Source organism: Sander vitreus, chromosome 12 (genome assembly GCF_031162955.1).
Source record: "Sander vitreus isolate 19-12246 chromosome 12, sanVit1, whole genome shotgun sequence".
NCBI lineage: Eukaryota > Metazoa > Chordata > Actinopteri > Perciformes > Percidae > Sander > Sander vitreus.
In genome coordinates, this window is record NC_135866.1 from 27,844,915 (window position 1) to 27,868,658 (window position 23,744).

General features: G+C 41.0%; 1 protein-coding gene across 1 annotated transcript; it reads left to right on the forward strand.

Moving 5' to 3' along the window:
* Positions 1–9,722: 9,722 nt before the first annotated feature.
* On the forward strand, positions 9,723–23,280 carry c12h5orf22 (chromosome 12 C5orf22 homolog). Its single transcript, XM_078265002.1, has 10 exons — positions 9,723–9,987; positions 11,810–11,955; positions 12,326–12,475; positions 14,101–14,234; positions 16,242–16,534; positions 18,491–18,553; positions 18,724–18,845; positions 19,327–19,393; positions 21,167–21,306; positions 22,229–23,280. Exons 1-10 carry the CDS (start codon positions 9,919–9,921, stop codon positions 22,383–22,385), a joined length of 1,341 nt encoding a protein of 446 aa, XP_078121128.1. The 5' UTR covers positions 9,723–9,918; the 3' UTR covers positions 22,386–23,280.
* Positions 23,281–23,744: the final 464 nt, after the last annotated feature.

Here is a 23,744-nt window from a genome sequence, read left to right on the forward strand (position 1 = left end):
GAACAAAGTGACACAATGCAGGGTTCAGTTCAAAATGTTGCAAAGGTTTAATGAGAAACACAAGAATATATACACTTTCTAACAATCGCTTCATTCACTTGGATGAAGTGAGAATAGACAGGCCCTGATAAGAAAGAGGCTCCAGAGGAAGGGAGGATTGATTCATGGTAGGTTCACACTTCAGGAAGGAAAACAGTGTTACAATTTATGATACAAACGTATGATACCAATTAAAACAGAAGAGAGAGGCTTTGTTCAGAGTTTTTACAGAATGGAATGTAACAGATTCACAACAGTACTTAAGTACAACTTTGAGGTACTTGTTCAGAAATACTTTCCTTGAGTATTTTTTTTCTGCCACTTTATACTTTTACTCCACTAAATCTCAGAGGCAAATATTGTGTAATAAAAGATTGTATTCAACCCCTCCCCCCTAACTGATTTTAGTGTGTGTGTGTGTGTGTGTGTGTGTGTGTGTGTGTGTGTGTGTGTGTGTGTGTGTGTGTGTGTGTGTGTGTGTGTGTGTGTGTGTGTGTGTGTGATCTTGTGACTTTAGAGTTTGCAGGTCTGCACTAGATGCAGAAATGCAGACTAGTGGGAAAATACAATTTTTTGTCCCCATTCATGTCATTGTACTTTGGGTGAACTGACCCTTTTAAAGCCAAACTGAAATTGATCCAAATTGTCCGGATACCTATGCATATACTTAACTCCACTTCTACCCTGATCACATGTCCTTATTTTCTTACATTCTACATCTTCTTTCATTACTCTCATTCTTTCATCCACAGCAAATCTCCCGCTGTGTGTTTTTTGTTCATCTTCCTCTGTCTTCTCCCTTTTTCTTCAGTCCCCCCCCCCTACCTACACCAAGTATTCTGCTATTCTTTTAATCTTGCTCCTTTCTCTTTCTTTTCTTCCACGCTCCACTCATCCCTCTTCTGACTGTGTTGCTACCTCCGCTCATCATCCTGCTGTCATCTCCTATGGGCTACGGTCCAAACCAAAAGAGATCAAAGCCTCCCGTTGCTCTCAGAGGCCACCAAGATCAAAGGGTGGATATATATACCGACTCTCCCTCGCACACATACTGGATAAATCCCATCACACATCTATACAGGAACACTGGTCCAACTGATAGAGTTGGTCTAAGATGATAGAGGAGAACATGTTTTTCAGCAGTTGAATTTCCTTTTGTGTGTATGTGTCATTTTGATGAGTTATTGATTACACAAGCTGATGGAAAACCTTTTTCTTTTTTCTGATGTATTTTCTAACATGTTTCCTCTTTTTTCCTCCGAGCTTGGAATGACCAATTCCCCTTTGCACTGTTGTTGTTATCGTGACCAACTCGCTCTGTTGGCCTAGCCTAAATCAGTAATTAGAAATACAGGGGGGAAAAATAAGAAATATAGCCCTAAAACGAGACTCTCCTCCCCCGAAAAAACGCTCCCAGAAGTTGTTTGTTCAAGCAGCAATTACGACCTATATTTACGTTTATAGTGGCGGTGCCCTCAAGTGGCCTTGGTAACTATGACGGGAGCAAAGCAGGAAGTAAGGTGACAGAATATAAGCGCGTCAAATTCCCACTGACAAACACAGGACTTCCACCCTTCACCCGGGAGAGCGGGTTTCGAGTCCCGTTTGAAACTAAAAGTTAAAGGGGTGGTTCAGAATTTTGGACATAGGACCTCATTTCCAAGTTAGCCAGTGTGTTATTTATCAGTGGAGACCGTTTTCAACACTTTTCATCCAGTCCTTCCAGTTGCAGAGTTCACTGGTGCTAGGCTGACAACGTTAGCTAACGGTATAGCTACACTCTTGGTAGATACCTGGCTGGGCTAACCGCTAAGTTTAGGTAACTGCTGACAGAAAAGTCATGTAAGCTCAGACAGTTTACATACAAATTGCAGCGGCAGGTAAATAAACTTATTAATAGATTGTCATGGAACGGCTTTCTCAGTGAATGAGTAATATTACTCCGCTGCTGTAGCCTATGCTGCAACTGCAGAGACAAAGTATAACTATTGCAATCTGCGATGCAAGGAGTAGTTTATTTCTTGTTATTCTATCACAGACATTTACATCGATGGTCTGTTATAATTTATTTGCCACGGGTGTACTGTGAGTGGGTAAGACTGTTTTAGTGGCAGGCTGGCAGATACTGTGACTAGCTAGCCTAGCACCAGCGAACTCTGCAACTGGAAGGTCTGGATGAAAAGTGTTGAGAAGGCGGTCTCGCTGACAAATAACACACTGGCTTTAACTTGGAAATGAGGTCCTACGTCCAGTCTGAACCACACTGCTAACGATAGTTAACGGTATGTTTTCAACCTAACGAAGGCGCGTAACATTCAGGAAGTGAAATAACGTCACGACTTTTAACCCTAAACTGTGGCCATTTCACAACGTTAAAGACGTGTTTAAAATCGCAACCTTTACGTTCAAAACCACAACCGACGTTCTCTGGTTTAGATGTGAGGTTGTACTTTCTGCCTCCACTAAAGGGCGCTATAGTATGAAACATGCCTGTGGGTTGCATTAGAGAGTTAGGGAAGAAGCGACCCACATCGTCGTATGGTTTGGAGGACTTGTTACCAAGGGGGTAAGCGAGGCATCCCAGGCGAGCCGTACCTCCTATGGGGAGATTCTGGGGCTAACAATGCCATCACCTCCTGTTAGTATTCCATTGGCTCCCATTCATTTTGGAGCCACTTTGACAGTGTATAACTTTACATCTGAAGCGTTTAAAGACTTTATTTGTCAATTTTTCATTTCTAAAGAAACACGACAATATATAAAAGGCTCCATTACCTTGTATCTCACATTATAGCTCCGTAGCAGCCATTTTTGTAAAAATAGGCTAACGATTGTGTCATGACCACGCAACTTTCTGTCGCACAGTAGATCAATTACCGTTATAGTCGGGAGATTGTGTGTGTCATGGTGGAAGGAACTGGACAAATGCAGACCCAAAATGCAGAGGCGGAAAGCTGAGGGATAGTTTTGAAGATTTAATTAAACTCAAAAAATGCACAAAAACCAAAGGAGTCCTGGAAACAAGCAGGCAAAATGGGAATCCAAAAATAAAGTCCAAGTAAAACAGAAAGCACATGAACTCTAACACAAACTGGGAAGAAAAACAAAACTGGAATACAACCACCTGGAGACAAAACACAATGATGGAGGAGGCATACAGTCAAGGGAGAAGCCCATAGAGAGTCCATGAAAGCATCGGAACAAAATATTTCAGCAACGTTTTGCTCCTGCTCCTACGCTCATGGACAGCTCCTACTCACGCTCTCCGTCTCTGCAAGATTGGGAATGATTGAGATTTCTCTTGGCACAGCTACCAGAAGACTTCCAACTTTCAGACAGGTTGCTCACGTCACAGCTACGTCGTCTCGCTCAGTTTGGAGGCTGCGCAGTAACGCTCAGCCATCGCCGGAAAAGTGCTTTCGTAATTGACTTCACTGATCTCCGTCGAAGTCCGTGGCGTCGCTGTGTCCATTTCTTTCACTGTCTATGGTTTAGATGTGAGGTTGTATTTCTGCCACCACATAGGACCTCATTTCCAAGTTAGCCAGTGTGTTATTTATCAGTGGAGACCGTTTTCAACACTTTTCATCCAGTCCTTCCAGTTGCAGAGTTCGCTGGTGCTAGGCTAGCGCAAGTCAACAGTATCTGCTAGCCTGCCATTAAAAACAGTCTTCACAGTACACCCGAGGCAAATAAATTATAACGCCAGACTATCGATGTAAATGTCTGTGTTGATAGAATAATGTTAGGACTAAAACTACCCTTGCATCTCAATGATCCCATTACATTTTGAGGGACTAGTTTCTCAGCAGCGGCGGAATTTTACTTTGCTCCGGTTAGTAGTACTGCACCGAAAAGTAAATAGAGAAGCACACTACAGTCGGGACACCTAGTAGTAGCCTAGTACAATGGTATTGAAGCATTGGATTGGAAACTAAGGACTAGGCAACATGGTCATTCAGTGTGCATTTAGAAATTGTAAAAATAAACCAAACAGATGGGCACCACAACATTTCCACAAATGTTCGCCTAGCTGCTACTGATAGATTGAGACTGACGACGTTAGTGGAGATAACGTTACAATTCAATGCATTGTGGAGAGTGACAACGTTAGCTAACGGTATAGCTACACTCTTGGTAGATACCTGGCTGGGCTAACCGCTAAGTTTAGGTAACTGCTGACAGAAAAGTCATGTAAGCTCAGACAGTTTACATACAAATTGCAGCGGCAGGTAAATAAACTTGTGTGATTGTCATGGAAACCGGCTTTCTCAGTAGACTAGGTAATATTACTCCACCGCTGCTGTAGCCTATGCTACCAACTACAGGGAACAAAGTATAACTATTGCAATGCGATGCAAGGGTAGTTTTATTTCTAACATTATTCTATCAACACAGACATTTACATCGATAGTCTGGCGTTATAATTTATTTGCCTCGGGTGTACTGTGGAGTGGGTAAGACTGTTTTTAGTGGCAGGCTAGCAGATACTGTTGACTTGCGCTAGCCTAGCACCAGCGAACTCTGCAACTGGAAGGACTGGATGAAAAGTGTTGAAAACGGTCTCCACTGATAAATAACACACTGGCTAACTTGGAAATGAGGTCCTATGTCCAAAATTCTGAACCACCCCTTTAACGATAGTTAACGGTATGTTTTTTTTTTCAACCTAACGAAGGCGCGTAACATTCAGGAAGTGAAATAACGTCTGATTTTAACCCTAACTGTGGCCATTTCACAACGTTAAAGACGTGTTTAAAATCGCAACCTTTACGTTCAAAACCACAACCGACGTTCTCTAGTTTAGATGTGAGGTTGTACTTCTGCCTCCACTAAGGGCGCTATAGTATGAAACATGCCTGTGGGTTGCATTAGAGGGTTAGGGAAGAAGCGACCCACATCGTCGTATGGTTTGGAGGACTTGTTACCAAGGGGGTAAGCGAGCATCCGGAGAGCGTACCTCCTATGGGGAGATTCTGAGGCTAACAAGCCATCACCTCCTGTTAGCATTCCATTGACTCCCATTCATTTTGGAGCCACTTTGACAGTGTATAACTTTACATCTGAAGCGTTTAAAGACTTTATTTGTCAATGTTTCATTTCTAAAGAAACACGACAATATATAAAAGGCTCCATTACCTTGTATCTCACATTATGGCTCCGTAGCAGCCATTTTTGTAAAAATAGGCTAACGATTGTGTCATGACCACGCAACTTTCTGTCGCACAGTAGATCAATTACTGTATAGTCAGGAGGTGTCATGGTGGAAGGCTGGATAAATGCAGACCCAAAATGCAGAGGCGGAAACTGAGGATAGTTTTGAAGATTTAATTAAACTCAAAAAATGCACAAAAACCAAAGGAGTCCTGGAAACAAGCAGGCAAAATGGGAATCCAAAAATAAAGTCCAAGTAAAACAGAAAGCACAGGAACTCTAACACAAACTGGGAAGAAAAACAAACTGGAATACAACCTGGAGACAAAACACAATGATGGAGGAGGCATACAGTCAAGGGAGAAGCCCATAGAGAGTCCATGAAAGCATCGGAACAAAATATTTCAGCAACGTTTTGCTCCTGCTCCTACGCTCATGGACAGCTCCTACTCACGCTCTCCGTCTCTGCAAGATTGGGAATGATTGAGATTTCTCTTGGCACAGCTACCAGAAGACTTCCAACTTTCAGACAGGTTGCTCACGTCACATCTACGTTGTCAAGCTCAGTTTGAGGCTGCTCAGTAACGCTCAGCCATCGCCGGAAAAGTGCTTCTAATAGACTTCACTGGTTGAAGTCCATCGCATCGCTGTGTCCATTTCTTTCACTGTCTATGGTTTAGATGTGAGGTTGTATTTCTGCCACCACTAGGGGCGCTATAGCCTGTGGGTCACATTAGAGCAGGGGTCATCAACTACATTTTTTCCAAGGGCCAGAATGTTTCTAAGCAGACACTCCGGGGGCTGGACTTACAAATAAAGAAAATAAAATGAATTTATACCTAATACGCCTATTCTTGTTTGAAATTTTCACTTTCTTACTGAATTAATGCTATATTTAATTTTGTTTACATGTATTAGTGTGAGCAAACTCCTAGAAAACATGGAAACTCCATAATGATAACTAGCTCTTTAACTAGAAAAAGATCTCAGACTAGGAGGCAGTTCACTGAGGAGTGATGGTTAAAGTCTGTGATTAGGGAAACATGGTTGTAGTATGCAGCGTCCTGATTGGTGGGAAATGCTTGCAGAAAGAAATGGCTGTTGTCAGGTAATGGTGAATGATGAATGGACTGATAAGCAGGCTATGCATTCGTCATGTATGCCCCATTTGAAATGAAACGATGCTGTTGCAAAATAATACAACCAGCATCATCAACAATGAAGAACGCGAACATAACGGTCGCGGCGGCCGTTGGCAATCCTCTTTGTATCGTCCCCAGTCAGGTACTGCGTGTTTTAACGCACACACATCTCGGCTCAGCTGTGTGTGTGTGTGTGTGTGTGTGTGTGTGTGTGTGTGTGTGTGTGTGTGTGTGTGTGTGTGTGTGTGTGTGTGGAGCGCGGGCATTGCTGTGCAGAATCCCGGCATGTGAATAGAGATGCAAATACAGGGGGCTGGGTTTGTGCTCTACCTGTGTAATGTTACCTGCTGTAAATGCTTGAAATGCTAAATAACGGAACGCATTTTTTCCTCTTCACATTTTCTGAATTCATGATTATTCTGCGGGCCAGATTAAACGCTTTGGCGGGCCGGATGTGGCCCGCGGGCCGCCAGTTGACGTTGGCTGCATTAGAGGGTTAGGGAAGAAGCGACCCATATCGTCGTGTGGTTTGGAGGACTTGTTGCCTAAAGCAGTACTTAGAAATGGAGAAAAATAAAAAAATATATAGGTACAAAACAAACAGGACACACCTGTCCAAAGTTAAACTTAACAAGATAGCCTACCTGTGATAGATGCTCTCTATCTCCTGCCAATCACACACACACACACACACACACACACACACACACACACACACACACACACACACACACTGTACCCTTGTCCAAAGCATTCTAGTCCTCCTTCTATGAGACACTTTCTAAAATCCTTAATAAACCTGTTGACCCTGTAGTCCATTAATCTCTATGTTTTTGTGTTCCTGAAGACTTCACATGCTTTATTAGAAAAAAGAGCAATATTATTGCTTTTTGCCCTCTTGTAGCCGTTGATGGGTTTTACTGTTATTGTAAAAATCAAAAACCTCCGTCTCCTAACCCTTGGCTGAAAAACCTACTGTCCTTTCTATCCCTGGAGAAGATCAAGTTCAGTATGAGGGGTTGCTCTGAAAAGTATAATACAATTCGGGACCCTGTTGTTTCTTTAGTTCATTCAGTTCCTTTTTTAAATGATTAGCATTATAACACGCATTGCCCTTGTTTGCTCTTCCTTTGTGTGTTTTTGCTTTTATACTTATTCTTGGCTTTTTCTTTTTGTCCGTGTGGGCTGTGTTGAGTGTTGTTAATAATAAAATACAATTAAAAAAAAGTGGGGGAAAAACTAACAAACACAAACAATATATATATACAGTCAGGTCCATAAATATTGGGACATCGACACAATTCTAATCTTGTTGGCTCTATACACCACCACAATGGAGCTGAAATGAAACGAACAAGATGTGCTTTAACTGCAGACTTTCAGCTTTAATTTGAGGGTATTTACATCCAAATCAGGTGAACGGTGTAGGAATTACAACAGTTTGTATATGTGCCTCCCACTTTTTAAGGGACCAAAAGTAATGGGACAGATTAACAATCATAAATCAAACTTTCACTTTTTAATACTTGGTTGCAAATCCTTTGCATTCAATTCCAGCCTGAAGTCTGGAAGGCATAGACATCACCAGACGCTGGGTTTCATCCCTGGTGATGCTCTGCCAGGCCTCTACTGCAACTGTCTTCAGTTCCTGCTTGTTCTTGGGGCATTTTCCCTTCAGTTTTGTCTTCAGCAAGTGAAATGCATGCTCAATCGGATTCAGGTCAGGTGATTGACTTGGCCATTGCATAACATTCCACTTCTTTCCTTAAAAAAACTCTTTGGTTGCTTTTCGCAGTATGCTTCGGGTCATTGTCCATCTGCACTGTGAGCGCCGTCCAATGAGTTCTGAAGCATTTGGCTGAATATGAGCAGATAATATTGCCCGAAACACTTCAGAATTCATCCTGCTGCTTTTGTCAGCAGTCACATCATCAATAAATACAAGAGAAGCAGTTCCATTGGCAGCCATACATGCCCACGCCATGACACTACCACCACCATACTTCACTGATGAGGTGGTATGCTTTGGATCATGAGCAGTTCCTTTCCTTCTCCATACTCTTCTCTTCCCATCACTCTGGTACAAGTTGATCTTTGTCTCATCTGTCCATAGGATGTTGTTCCAGAAATGTGAAGGCTTTTTTAGATGTTGTTTGGCAAACTCTAATCTGGCCTTCCTGTTTTTGAGGCTCACCAATGGTTTACATCTTGTAGTGAACCCTCTGTATTCACTCTGGTGAAGTCTTCTCTTGATTGTTGACTTTGACACACATACACCTACCTCCTGGAGAGTGTTCTTGATCTGGCCAACTGTTGTGAAGGGTGTTTTCTTCACCAGGAAAGTATTCTTCGGTCATCCACCACAGTTGTTTTCCGTGGTCTTCCGGGTCTTTTGGTGTTGCTGAGCTCACCGGTGCGTTCTTTCTTTTTTAAGAATGTTCCAAACAGTTGATTTGGCCACACCTAATGTTTTTGCTATCTCTCTGATGGGTTTTGTTTAGATTTTTCAGCCTAATGATGGCTTGCTTCACTGATAGTGACAGCTCTTTGGATCTCATATTGAGAGTTGACAGCAACAGATTCCAAATGTAAATAGCACACTTGAAATGAACTCTGGACCTTTTATCTGCTCCTCGTAAATGGGATAATGAAGGAATAACACACACCTGGCCATGGAACAGCTGAGCAGCCAGTTGTCCCATTACTTTTGGTCCCTTAAAAAGTGGGAGGCACATATACAAACTGTTGTAATTCCTACACCGTTCACCTGATTTGGATGTAAATACCCTCAATTAAAGCTGAAAGTCCGCATGTTAAAGCACATCTTGTTCGATCATTTCAACTCCATTGTGGTGGTGTATAGAGCCAAAAAAGATTAGAGATTGTGTCGATGTCCCAATATTTATGGACCTGACTGTATATATATATATAATATATATATATATATATATATATATATATATATATATATATATATATATATATATATATATATATATATATATATATATATATATATATGCTATGATTAAACAGTGGATAGATGATACATTTTACTTCTGAATATTGCACATTGCTAAGCTGTAGTGGCTTTATATACAGGCAATACTGTTGGGAATAAATATGTACAAGCAATATGCTACGTTGCATTGGAATGATGACATCAGTGCACTGTTTTAAATACATAAATAAATTCAAAAACAAATACAAAGCTTGCAGTTGAAATGTAACTGAGGGTATGCAGTGCAGATGATAGTCAGTGTCGTGTAGCATTAAAAATTGTTGTATTTTATTTTTTCTAACCATTTCGAACCGAACACTAGGAACCTTTTGTTTTTATCCTGACTCTTGTTTCTACCCGGACATAAAAACAATGCTTGGTGTCATTTCCGGTCGGTGCCAAGCTATGCCAACCTTGGCTTCAGCTGATTCTGCTATCAAACAGTTTGTTGCGAAGCTTGATTAAACGATGTGCTTTAGAGGGGAGTATGACAACGTGACGTCAATTATCTCAAGTAGAGTGTAATAATAACGTTAACGTTACTTTCACGGACGGAGTAAACATACGTTGTTCTCTGTTACAATGAGCTCCGTGCCGCTGAAGAGGTTCTACAAGGAGCTGCCGGTGTGCATAGTGGATGACCACCACGACGTAAGCCTGGCCTCTATATATATATATATATATATATATATATATATATATATATATATATATATATATATATATACAACTGTAATATTGCGTTGTCCTTCGAGACTTCCACTTGGGATCAACAAAATGACTCCCTGTATGTTTATATAGATATCTATGGCTAGCTATAGTTGATTAACGTTAGCGTTAATATTCCCTAGTTTATTTCTGACTGGGAAACACAGCTTCAGTAATGTGGACATAATGTCTAAGTGGGGAAAAGGCAAATAATAGAACAGCTAGAACAGTCTGGTAAGTTCAGAAAAGTACAGCACTTTACAGTAATGTAGCCTTTAAAACCAGGAAAAGACAAGACTTGGGTCATATCACGATATTACAATATCCAAAATCTAAGACGATATCTAGTCTCATATCACGATAGCGATATAATATCGATATATCTCCCAGACCTACTGGGCAATATATCAATATGAGATATATCTATATGATATCGACATCGATATATGAGACTAGGTATCGTCTTAAATTTTGGATATCGTAATATTGTGATATGACACAAGTGTTGTCTTTTCCTGGTTCTAAAGGCTGCATTACAGTAAAGTGATTCATTTTCTGAACTTACCAGACTGTTCTAGCTGTTCTATTATTTGCCTTTACCCACTTAATCATTGTATCCACATTATTGGTGATTATTTATTAAAACCCATTGTGTTAATATTTTGTGAAAGCACTACACACTACAATATCGACATTGACGTATTTTGTCAAAAATCGTGATATTTGATTTTTGCCATATCGCCCAGCTCTAGTACCTACTATTATGTTTTTATAGTAACCGTTTTAATTGGAGTTCATTTTTAAATGATTGACATGTGCTTTTTTTTCAATTTTTTTTTTCAATTTTTTGTGTTTTCTGTCTGTTTTACATCCGTATTGGCAGCTTTCACAGCGAGATTTCATTTGTCAGTGTTGTTGTCACATTAACCCTGCCGCTCACCCTTTAGCCAATCACCAGCCACATAGCAATCTCTGCAGTTACTGTACCAAAGATAGACTGCGAGGCTGGTCAGATATCAGCCTTCTAAAACTGTCTGTCATTAGTTATTCTGGTTCCTTTTAGAAAAACAGATGTTACCATCCAGAATTTTGCAAATCACAGGCAGGTTTGGAATTGTCAGTGACCATGATGAGCCCTTCATCATTTTAGTAGGGTTCATATTGTGTATCTGTAATTGTCATTCTGTTCCAAAAAAATAATACCAATCTTTAACTGTGGGCCAGATTTGTCCTTCAGCTGTTGGGATTGTTAAATGAGGTGGAAAGCAGCCTGAACCAAATCTGAGCCCAGAATTATTTCAGCAATTAAACTGTCAAACTGCTTTGACAAAGTTGTATATTTTGTACATTTTGTATATTTGACTGTAACTGCTGTTCTAATAGTGTAAGTGGCAATCACTGCTGCATCAAGAGTTACCAAAATGGCATAACTTTGGGTGTTGCGTGTACATGATTCCTATTGAAGTACTTTTGCCACTCTGCATTTCGTTATTCTCTTATGTTGTGATATACAGTAGGTCTTAAATTTCATTCATAAAGGTCTTAAAAAGTCTGAAATTTGACTTGTTGAAATCTGCAGAAACCCTGTGCACAGGTGCTATTATGTCTGTCTGATGTGTCAGTTAACAGTACTATACTACAGTTTCTATGAAAGATTCTGAGCTTCCAATAAACGGCCAAAGAACTTAGATATAATACCAGTTTTCTCAGCGCTGATGCAATGAGTCAAAAATCTCAAAACTGATTATTTTACTGTCTTTACTAGGTGGTGGGTCATATTTATCGGGCCATTGCATCAAGACACCTTCCACTGAAGGACATAAAGATGGTTCATTTAGACTCCCATCCTGATCTGCTCATCCCCGTCAACATGTCTGCTGACACAGTCTTTGATAAAGAGAAACTGTTAAGGTTTGTACGGCGATGGGAGTGCCACTTAATTTGCCCATATAGTAGCCATTTACAGGAAAATATCACTCAATCTTTTTTTTGTGGTGCCTTTTATATTCAATTCAGTGTTCAATAAAAGAATGAAATGATTTCCTGTCGTTTGTTTAAAATTCAACAGTCAACAAGCAACTTGTATTTTAGCAGGACACTTGCAGAACCGAGTACACTTTAATATCTGTTTATTTATCGCAAGTAATATTGTTATCGCGATATTCAACCACATTATTGCCTATTTTCCTCATATCGTGCAGCCCTAATGGATATTCTTAAAAATCAGACTGTTACATTGTGTTGGACTCCACCAATAACTGTAGGGTTGTTTGTTTTTCAGTGAGTTGAGTATAGAAAACTGGATAATGCCCATGGTCTATGCTGGCCATGTGTCATGTGTGGCGTGGCTGCATCCATACTGGGCCCAGCAGATCAGAGAGGGAGAACACAGGATGGCTGTAGGAAGAGACTCGTCCACCACCACCATTAGGTAAGATATAGAGCCTGGACCAAAAACACCAAACTCTAAATAATGGCCCAATTTATTTATTATTATTTTTTTAAAGATAATTTTTTGGGCATTTTTAGGCCTTTATTGACAGGACAGTTGAAGAAATGAGAGGGGGAATGACATGCAGCAAATGGCCGCAGGTCGGAGTCGAACCCCGGGCCCGCTGCATCGAGGAGTAAACCTCTATATATATATCAGCATCCGCTCTACCAACTGAGCTGTCCAGGCGCCCCCCAGTTATTATTATTATTTTTAAAATTGGCGATAAAGCAGGGGCTACACGCCGACCTGTCAATCATGACAATGGCTTAGCAATGCTAAACATGGCCCTGTGTACATTAAATTAACCGTGAACTTTTTTTGGGGGGTGTTTTCGTCTTAAACATTGACCCTCTCACTGTGTGTTTTTAGTTCATGTAGGTTAAAGGACAATTCCGGCGCAAAATGAACCTAGGGGTTAATAACTTATGTGTACCGAGTCGACCGTTCTCTGGGATATGTTTTCATGCTAATCGAATGTGTCTCTAGCTTGAAACAAGCTAGCGCAAACCGATGATTAGCTTGTAACGCTAGCCTTCGGGGCAGAGGGTAAAGTAAAAAGAAATCGCTATTTCTATACCACTAACAAGGCTCAAAATAGCACCACACTTCACGGTAGCATAATGAGGGTCCCTACATGTAAACCGAAGCATTGAGAACTTTGTAAGTGTACAGACAGTTTATTAAAAAGATAAAAAGAGTAGCGTTCACGTATACAAGCAGGCGCCGTCTTGGGAAAACAGTCATGACCAGTTGTGACTGTTTTCCCAAGATGGCGCCTGCTTGTATACGTGAACACTACTGTCTATATAAACTATCTTTTTAATAAACTGTCTGTACACTTACAAAGTTCTCAATGCTTCTGTTTACATGTAGGGACCCTCATTATGCTACCGTGGAAGTGTGGTGCTATTTTGAGCCTTGTTAGTGGTGTAGAAAAGCGATTTCTTTTTTCTTTAACCTCTGCCCCGAAGACTAGCTTTATAAGCTAATCAGCGGTTTGCGGTAGCTTGTTTCAAGCTAGAGACACATTGGATTAGCATGAAAACAGATCCCAGAGAACGGTCGACTCGGTACACATATGTTATTAACCCCTAGGTTCATTTTGCGCCGGAATTGTCGTTTTAATAGGAACACTTTGGGTGCCTAAAAATGTCATGTTCAGTGATTAATTGCACCTTGCCAACCAAAGCTAGCTAGTGCTAGCTAGTGACTTAAGGTAATAAATGCTATGTGAAAACTTAACCTCTTCTCAGGACTGTTTAGGTTTGTACAAACTGGACTTGACTGACAGTTTCCCCACTCATACGTTTGCACCTTTAGGGCGAGACAACTTATCCCGTTATCTTTCTGGTACATACCATATGAGTTTTGTGACTTTATGTAGCTCCAGCACAGCTCCCCCCTGGGCTTGAGCCTGACTGGATTGAAAACACCTAAGTGAAAAAGTGCAGGACCTTTTTTAAATGTAGTACATATGTTTTCCTTTTTCTTTTCTCTTTGATTTGTCCATAAACTCCACTTCCTTTCACCCTCTCTCCTCTGTTTCTCTCCCCTCTGCGCAGGGTGACCAGTACAGACAACTACTTCCTCAGCGATGGTCTGTACGTGTCGGAGAAGCAGCTAGAGAACTCTAAACCTCTCTGGCTGAATGTGGTCAAAGTCAATCCTGTTAAACCAAGTCCCGGGTCACCTCCAGGTGTGTTCTTAAGCCACTGAGGGCAGGTGGGAAGGAGACAGGGAGTCTCTAGTACAGTTAGCGACATTAGTAGTTGGATTACTTTGATATCCAACCGGAAATATTTTGTTGCCTCAGATGTTTTCAGCACCGTGGGGGGAAAGGGGTTTGTTGTACTCCAGGCCGCTTGGAGACTTTCTGGGCATTGACACAAAAAATCCAAATTGCGGGGCAGGGGGGGGGGGCAATATTTGTTAATGGCAAAATATGTGTCAAACCATTCTGATTTAAGTATTGTGGTGCTGCAGAGACGTCCCGGCCTACAAATCCCATCCTACAGACTAACAAAAAATTCTGTTTTCAATGAAACAGTGTGACATCCTGTTGTGTTCTTACAAAGCACAAGTAGACCTTATATTTCACAATTACTGTTTTCCGTCGGCGTTTCCGACCACACTTCAAGGCAGCTTCATTTCACGGCGAAAGAAAAAGAAAAGAGACGAGCGAGACAGAGCGAGTGCTTTGTTGTTGCAGGAAACACTCAGCTGTTACACAAACTCCCGGGCAGTTCAGTGCTTGTGTTTCCTTTTTTTTACCCTTTATAATGTTTTAAAAAACGTTCTTGTGGCAGCGCTAAAGGTAGTGATGTTTCCTGTACGGGATTCTCACACCGCCTCAAACCATAGCTCAAACCACTCTGACAAGTCTGATCTCCGTTACACGATTGGCCACCGCAGCGTGACGTGGGGTGGCGTTTCTCCAAACATTGAGTCAGTCTCAACTTTTCGCCGTAGGCACGCTGCTTTTTTTTTTTTTTGAGTGGTCCCCCTGCGTTAGTCCCGCTTTGCCAGACCCTCCTCCACAGCGCACTGAAGCAGGGTCTGGGTACTCCACACAGCGTTTAGGGATGGGAGGAAAACATGCTCTGGTTTAAGGGTGTTTCTTTAAACCAATCAGAATTGTCGTGAGCGGTGCTAAACTCCGCACAGAGCCGCTGTAAAATAGTCGTGCGAGAGAAAACTCAGATTGGACAGATAGTCTAGCTAGCTGTCTGGATTTACCCTGCAGAGATCTGAGGAGCAGTTAACCATAGTCCTCACAAATCCACCGGAGTTTAAAATTCCAACGCAAAGAAAGTGGAAGGAAACGGAAATTACATGCATCCGGCGGAATTTCCTGCAGCACCGGAGCAATCCCGGAAGTGGAACGCGAAGGATACAGTAGGGCTGGGCGATGGGGAGAAAATCAGATATCACAATATTCTTGACCAAATACCTCGATATCGATATTCAGTGTTTCCTCTACGTTGATAGCATAGTGGCGGTCCGCCATGGTAAAATGTCCAGCGCCACGGTATCAGAAATAGGGCAGACGCACAACAGGGTTTCCGCTATGTACACCGCGCACCACCGCTCCTTCAGCTGTTCATGAAACCCCCGCCACCGCTGAAAAAGATTCTAGCGGAAAACCTGATATTGCGGCGATATTCTAGGGTTGACAATTGGTGCTTTAACAAAATATCTTTACACACTTATATTTGAGATAAATAATCATCAGTAATGTGGACATAATGTCTAAGTGGGGAAAAGGCAAATAATAGAACAGCTAGAACAGTCTGGTAAGTTCAGAAAAGTACAGCACTTTACAGTAATGTAGCCTTTAAAACCAGGAAAAGACAAGACTTGGGTCATATCACGATATTACAATATCCAAAATCTAAGACGATATCTAGTCTCATATCACAATATTGATATATTGCCCAGCCCTAGGATATAGACTACCCCTGCGGCAACCCACGCTGCAGCCTTAATGCACTACCCCCATTCAAAATGGATGGAAAGGCCTGAGTTTTTGCCGGACCGGACGGTCGACGTAGGCAGTCTGAACGCGACCTTCCTTCGCCGGTGGGGGGGGGGGTTGTTTTAATTTCGGATTTTATTCTGGATTATAAACCCCGTTCTCTAATGGTGTGCGAGAGTGTTTTAATCCATTTGAAACAGTGTTGTGCTTTTCTGTGTAACATTTCAGAAAAGAAAAGTGAAGAGGACGCTGCGAGATGGTTTGCCAAGAGAGCCCGTACAGAGTGCAGTAAAGCTGGGGAGGCCAGCTGCTCCGAGGCCCCCTTCAGATGCACCGACGCACTGCAACCAGCAGAGGGCAGCACTGGGACGAGTTTGGGTGGCGATGATGATGATGAAGGATCCACCAGTTATGTTGTAAAGAATATATCTGCGTTTCTAAGTGAGACCGAGCCATACATCTTGGACATTGATTTGGATTTCTTTTCATGTAAGAATCCCTTCAAGGAATTATACACACAGGTATTTCCCGCTTATACACCTCATGTTTTAGTTCCGTAGCAGCTGTGATTGCTTTCAAACCTTGCTTTAAGTTACCATAATCATGTTTTTAATCAACAACCAGTCAACCTCTACAAATTAAAAGAATTTGTACTGCTACCTTATTTCTGTACTTATTATTAGGGCTGCGCGATATGAGGGAAATATGCCATACGCGATGACGTCGTTGAATATCGCGATAATGATATTACTTGCGATTAATTAACAGATATTAGAGTGTACTCAGTTCTGCCTTTCTGTTGCTTTCAGCATTCGTTTAAAATACAGCAAATTGCTTGTTGAATTTAAAACAAATAATCATTTCTAACATTCTTTTATTGAAGTGCAGTTTTCTACTGATATTTTCTTTCAACTAACACAAACAATCTTGTAGTGTCTGTCGCGATATGTCGCAACCTTTCGCAATATGTATATTCCGCTACTTGATATTGTGATGACAATTTAAAAAAAAAACGATATATTGTGCAGCCCTACTTATGTCGATCATTATCCGTACCACTTTCTAGCAGTCAGTAATTTTGCCTTAGAATTGGAAGAGTTTTGTAACTATCCCCGGCCTCGACAGGAAATGCATCATATCCAGAAAGTAAAGACTCCGTGGGGCTTTTAAAGTAACAATCCTTTATCCAACAAAACAAACAGAAATACTAAACACAGGGCTGAGACCTGATAAAGTATCGCTTCAATACATTGTCAAAGATACGTTAAGTTATTCATGTTTTCCGGTGCTTGGTTGCTTTACATCAGTGATTTAGGGGGGATGTAGCTTTTTTGTTTTTTCAACATAAATCACTTATATAGCATACATTACGTACATAATAACGAACCAAACCAACACTAAACCAAAGTATAATTTCAAAACAAGCCCCTATTACCCAGTCCTTCCAGAAAAATGCAGTTTTTTCGTGATTGTTGCAGGCAAAAATCCTTGATTATGCGTCACGTTTTCTTAAAAAATATATTTTTTTAAGATATATTTATTTTATTTTATTTTTTTATTTTATATATAAGATATTTATGCAATTATGCACGCCTCATACAAAATCATATTTGCAGTTTCCCACTTTTCACTAGCTTTCCGCTTTTTTCTCTTAAAGTCCGAGCATTGGTCAGACACTGAAGTTAATGTCGTAGCCTCCCGATGATGAATTTCCAAGAATGGTTTTAATGCAAGTTAATGAGCGCAACATTATGCCAAAGTTTAAGTTTTTACACACCCGTTTATCCCACTCACACTGCCTTCACACTGGCACTTGAAATCAGCTCCGTCATACGCAATGCGCCCCCCAGTGGACGTGGTACTACACCGTTGAAAAGCGTCGGGAGACTAACGACTCATTCTGTCAGTGTCCGAATGTCCAATTCTCTCTGACCTCTCATCTGAGGGCTATAGAGATATAAACAGAAAGGCTGCTGTGTGGAGAGAAGTTGCCCAGGACGTTGATCTGTCAGGTCGGTTTAATGTGATATAGCGGTATAATGACAATAGTTGTGATGTCTGTTGCTAACCAACTTAGCCATAGCAGGTATCCTATGCATTGTTTCTGCACAAATTCAGATTTGTTTACCAGTACCATGGCAACACTAACTTCCTCTCGGATTGTCAAAAAGGAACCGTCCGTTGCCTGTCGTACGAGTTCAACTTTTTTAACGCATCCGGATAACCAACAGACACGATTTCCTTTCGCACCGCACTCGTTCGCATCGGTTCGGACACATTCGCATGCGGAATGACATGAATGGTTTCGCAGCTGTATCTACTGTGCCAGTGTGAAGGCAGCGTTAGACCAGTTATAGCCTGAAGTACAACAAATGTGCGAAAAACTGTGTCCATGTACATAGGACATCTGTAGTAAAAAATGCTAAACGTGTTTCCTTGAATTGACCTCTGTTCTGTTGTTGTCTGGCTGTGTCAAGGAAGAGTACACCATCCTTAAGGAGCTCTACAACTTCAGAGGACCCAGGCCTGATGCTGCTGAGGTCAGACTTTTTGTTTAGTAAATGGGTTTCAACCAAAGATTACACAACCGACAATCCACCCTCTTACCTTATACTTAACAGATATTTCAACAACAAAAAAACTCTACATTTGACTGTTAAAGCACGAGGCTAGAGAAAATAATTAATTATTTGTGTGTGTGCGTGTCCAGGAGGAGCTTGATGAGTGTGTGGATTTCCGTGTACATCAGTTAGAAGACCTGGAGGCAGCATTCGCTGATCTGCTAGAGGACGATGGGGAAGAGACGGTTACACGCTGGGCCAGCAACCCTGGGTAACGTTTCTCTGGGTTCATTTCACCCGAAATGTATAGAGAACTAAACCCCGTGCTTCCTTAGCATTGAAGTTAATGTACCTTTTTAAAGGGGCACTCTCTTTTCCTAGTAAATGTCAAAATGCCAGCTGTGAAAAAGGCCCATGGTAATAATTTAATGTTAAGGGTAAAACCTATCCAGCTGTTTAGTTGAGTTTAGTTGAGTTGATTTCTTTATTTGACAGGGGCGGTGTGCCACAACATATCATATATCTATAAGGTGCAGAGCCTTGCATCATGTGACTGTAGACTGTAGAAACTCCATGCCATGAACATTAGTTTTCTGTCCATTGTTAGCAGAGACGCTCACAAGTCTCTGAGCTAGAGTCCAAGTCAATGGCCAATGCTGAGCAAAAACATGTTGGCTAACCTAAACTCGAGTCCCCATCTCTGAATCAGCTAGAGTGTATTATCTTACTTTGTTTCCTCCATGTGTTTTCAGCATGGCTTCGTTAGCCCAACTGGTTTCCAGTTTGAAGTCAAGGAATCTGTGCCCGGACTATGAAATGGTAAGAATGTCTGTACTGTAACTTAGAGCTGTAATCGGGCCTTAAAAGTTTGGCCCGACAAGGCCCCGAGCCCGACAGAATTCGGCCTGAGCCCAACGAGTACATTTTGATTGACAGCTTTTTAAAAGCCCAAACCCGTTTACAGCCCGACATTATTCAAATGTGCGCACGCACGCACACAGCTCTTTTCGCCTTTTGTCAAGAAAGAGTCATTTATACATTGTTTAACATAATTTATTCATGACTAACAGAGGCTATAGGCCACTTGGAAGTTGGAACAAAGAAATAAAATAAGTCCTCCAGAGGCCAGAATCCGTTTCACCTCCTCAGCATCCATTTTCGAGCTTATCGAAACGCATCACCTGACTGCTCATTTACCGCGCAACCCGGAGCGCAAGCCCGAGCCGGTGTAAAATGATAGAAATTAAGACCAAACCCAGAGATCTTCAGCTCTACTATAACTGCCAACCCCATCTACAATCTACTACTATATGTTAGGGCTGCACGATTATGGCCAAAATAACAAGAACAAGATTATTCACCACGATTATTCTTTGATTTTAGGGTTAATTTTCGCTTCCATGGCTCCGTTCTGGGGCCTCTTCTGTTTAACATCTACATGCGTCCACTGGCTCAGATTATGGAAAACAACAAAATAAGTTACCATAGTTATGCGGACGACAGACAAATTGACATAACCTTATCGCCAGGGGACTATAGTCCAATACAAAAACTGACTAAGTGCATTGAACAAATTAACGACTGGATGTGCCAGAACTTTCTTAAATTAAATGAAGAAAAAACTGAGGTGGTTGTTTTTGGAGCAAAAGAAGAACGATTGAAAGTCAGCTTTCAGCTTTAAACGATGTTAAAAACAACAGACAAAGCCAGAAATCTTGGTGTAGACATGGACTCAGACCTGAATTTTAACAGCCACAGTAAGACAATTACAAAGTCAGCCTATTACCACCTTAAAAATATATCAAGGGTTAAAGGACTTATGTCTCAGCAGGATTTGGAAAAACTTGTCCATGCTTTTATCTTCAGTAGACTTGACTACTGTAACGGTGCCTTTACAGGTCTCCCTAAAAAATCAATCAGACAGCTGCTGCTGCTCGAGTCCTCACTTAGACCAAGAAGGTGGATCACATCACTCCAGTTCTGAAGTCTCTACGCTGGCTTCCAGTGCCTCAAAGAATTGATTTCAAAATACTTTTGCTGGTTTATAAATCACTAAACGGTTTAGGGCCAAAATACATTTCTGATCTGCTAGTAAACTATGACCCACCCAGACCTCTCAGCGTTCTGTTTCTATGCTCCACATATCTGGAACAAACTCCTTATTCTTGTAGTGCCCTGTGAATTTTATTCTCGTATTTTATCTGTTTGTAATTTTGTATTCATTTTTAACTTCTCTTTAATGTTTTCTGTAAAGCACTTTGAATTCCCCTGTTGCTGAAATGTGCTATACAAATAAAGCTGCCTTGCCTTGCATGATGTGTAGAGCAGTGCCTTTCACAGTAAAGGCATACATAACTCAAATGAAATGGCAGATTTTAAATGTTCATACCGGGGCATTGTTTTATTCACACTTGTAACGTTTATCTGATCTCGTGCTTCTCTCTTCTCTCATGTTTTGCAATCTCCCCTGACGTTGATGCTTGTTTTTTTGGTCCTACTTTCCTACACTCTCCCTCCCTTTGCTTCAACCCTCCTGCTCTCTCCCTGTGTTCTCTCTCTCTCTCTCTCTCTCTCTCTCTCTCTCTCTCTCAGGTCCATCAGGCGGGGTTAACCTGTGACACCGTGGAGCTGCCTCACCACATCAGCACCGACGAGGAGATCGACAGACTCATCTCGGCGGTACAGCTGTGTCTGAAGGCTCTGCCCAAACCTACACTGGTTACTATGTCCAGGTAAATAATACGGCCACACAGAGTCAAAGACATACAGACGTAAGAGTCGGAATTCAGGCCTATCTTGTAAAAGGTATAGCGGTAAAGAATAGGGCTGGGTATCGGCAATGATTTCCCGATTAAATTCTGATTTACAAGGTCCAGATTCGATCCCAATTAGGTTCGGGATATTTCAGAAAAGAATAGTCTTGATTGTCATGTTGTAATGTATTGTAGTGGGTATACTGTACTGTGTGTATATATATAACTATATATTGGCCGGGGGGGGGGGCATATCATAGTGGGGGGTCTGGGTGTCCTCCCCCAAGGAAGTTTTGGGCATCAACGACTTAATTTCCTGTATTCGGATAACTTTTATGCACCAATTTACAGTGGAAATCCCTTTGTTTAGCCTATGTGAAGAAGAAAAACACAGATGGCAATTCAAAATATATCAAAAATATAATGGAAAGTATGTCGTTGCGTGTCATTGGGCATTTTTAAGAGGGTATATGGAAATCCTGGAGCTTTCTTAGTGGGTATACTGTGTATACCTGCGTATCACGTAGACTACACCACTGGTAATAGGATGCAGTCCTGTTGGTGCAAAAGTGCATAAACAAATATAAAAGAGCCTCCGAAAGTCACAATAAACATGTAGTAAGAAAAAAAGTTACAAAATTGTTATTAAATTGTACAAACAAAAAGCAACCCTCCAATATGTTATGTTTACATTAAGAATTGACGCCCAATGTCTAAAGTGCTTTTTACTTATGCTATACATCCATGGTGAAAAGGCATATGTTAAAAGATTGATTTCAGGATTTTATGAATCGATATCAGATCACTCAAAGAAAGATCGATTTGAATTGGAGAATCGAATATTGTAACCCGGCCCCGGTGAAGAAAGCATTTAAAGATCGTTGTTGATGTGTGTTTCCAGGTCCAGTCTGGATGAATACTGCCCGGTAGAGCAGGTGGATTCGGTCCAGAGCAGAGTACTGGCGGTACTGGAGAGCCTGTATGGAGCACTGGACTTACACAAAGACTACGAAAACAGCAGCACAGAGACTCAGGGCTGTCAACCACAGGCCTCCTAACACACACACACACACACACACACACACACGTGTCACTTTTGGATTGGATGTACCGTTTGATAAAGACAACCACATCAAAAAAGGAGACGTCAGGGGCTTGTTTGTTTCAATGAATTCATGTTATATGTTAACATTAGAAGTGGCCATAGATGTTGTAATACTTGTCAACAAATAACATGTGCAGACTCAAACCACTGAACGATACTGAAACCCATTTGAGAAAGTACTGTATATGTCCAAGACATTAGGATGCCCCCAGCAGACTGATGAATGAAATGATTTGGGTTCATTTTTTATCCGTTTCTGTAACCTGGCAGTAATCTTTCAGTTCAGTTTTTCTTGAAGGTCTTAGTTTTTATTTAGTTTCCGTTTACTAAAAGTAATTTGTACTGCTTATTTTTTTTTTTTTTTTTACAGTAGTTTACTACAATAACCCTGCAGTCACCCCCGCTGGCCTCACCAGCAAAAAAACTCAACTGCACCATCTAGTGGATTGACAAAGCAATTGATTGTACTATTTTAGTACCAAAAAAAGTTCAATTCTCGTGCAATTTATCTAATTAAAGATCGATACTACACATCTGTGTATCGACACAGTAACGCCACGGAAAATATTGCGATACTATACTGTATAGATTTTTTATTTTTTTTTACCCCACCTCTACTCCTCCCCTGTACTCTGAACGTTGTGTAAAATCAGTTATGTGCTCCTTTACTGTTTGTTTTACACCGTTTTGTGAAAAAGTATACAAATAGTAATGATGACTTTTGGTTATGTTTATTCTACTGTAAGTAAAGCCAAAACATAACCATAACCAATGCATTTGAACTACACATGGCCAGAATCTTCCTTCCTACCTTTTTTTTTTTTTTTAAATAAAGTTTACAAAATGCATACTCCCTCAAGCTGTATTTATTCAGATGGATACAGTGGCACTCATAAGTTTATGAACCCATGCTAAAGGTGACTAAAAAAAGGAATCTTTTGGGAATTGATCTTAATGCCTTAATTAAAAAAATTAGGAAAAATCCAACCTTTGAGAACACCAATTTTCTTTGTGAAGGAATAATGTATCGTAAATAAATAAATGTTCTTCCTTAAAATACCTAGAGATTGGCATGGGGTACTTTCCATAAGCTCATCTCTCAATGCAAATCAAACCAGCTATTAGGCTAACTGAAATAAAACCATGCCAATCTCTGGGTTTGGTGAAGGGGATGTGATGATGTGAGGCTATTTTAATTCCAAAGGTCAAGGGAACTTTATCAGGATCATAGTATCCTGGATCCATGAAATAACTGGCCTTTAAAAATAAACATCTGCCTGCCTCTATGGGAATTTAACATAGGGGTGTAGTC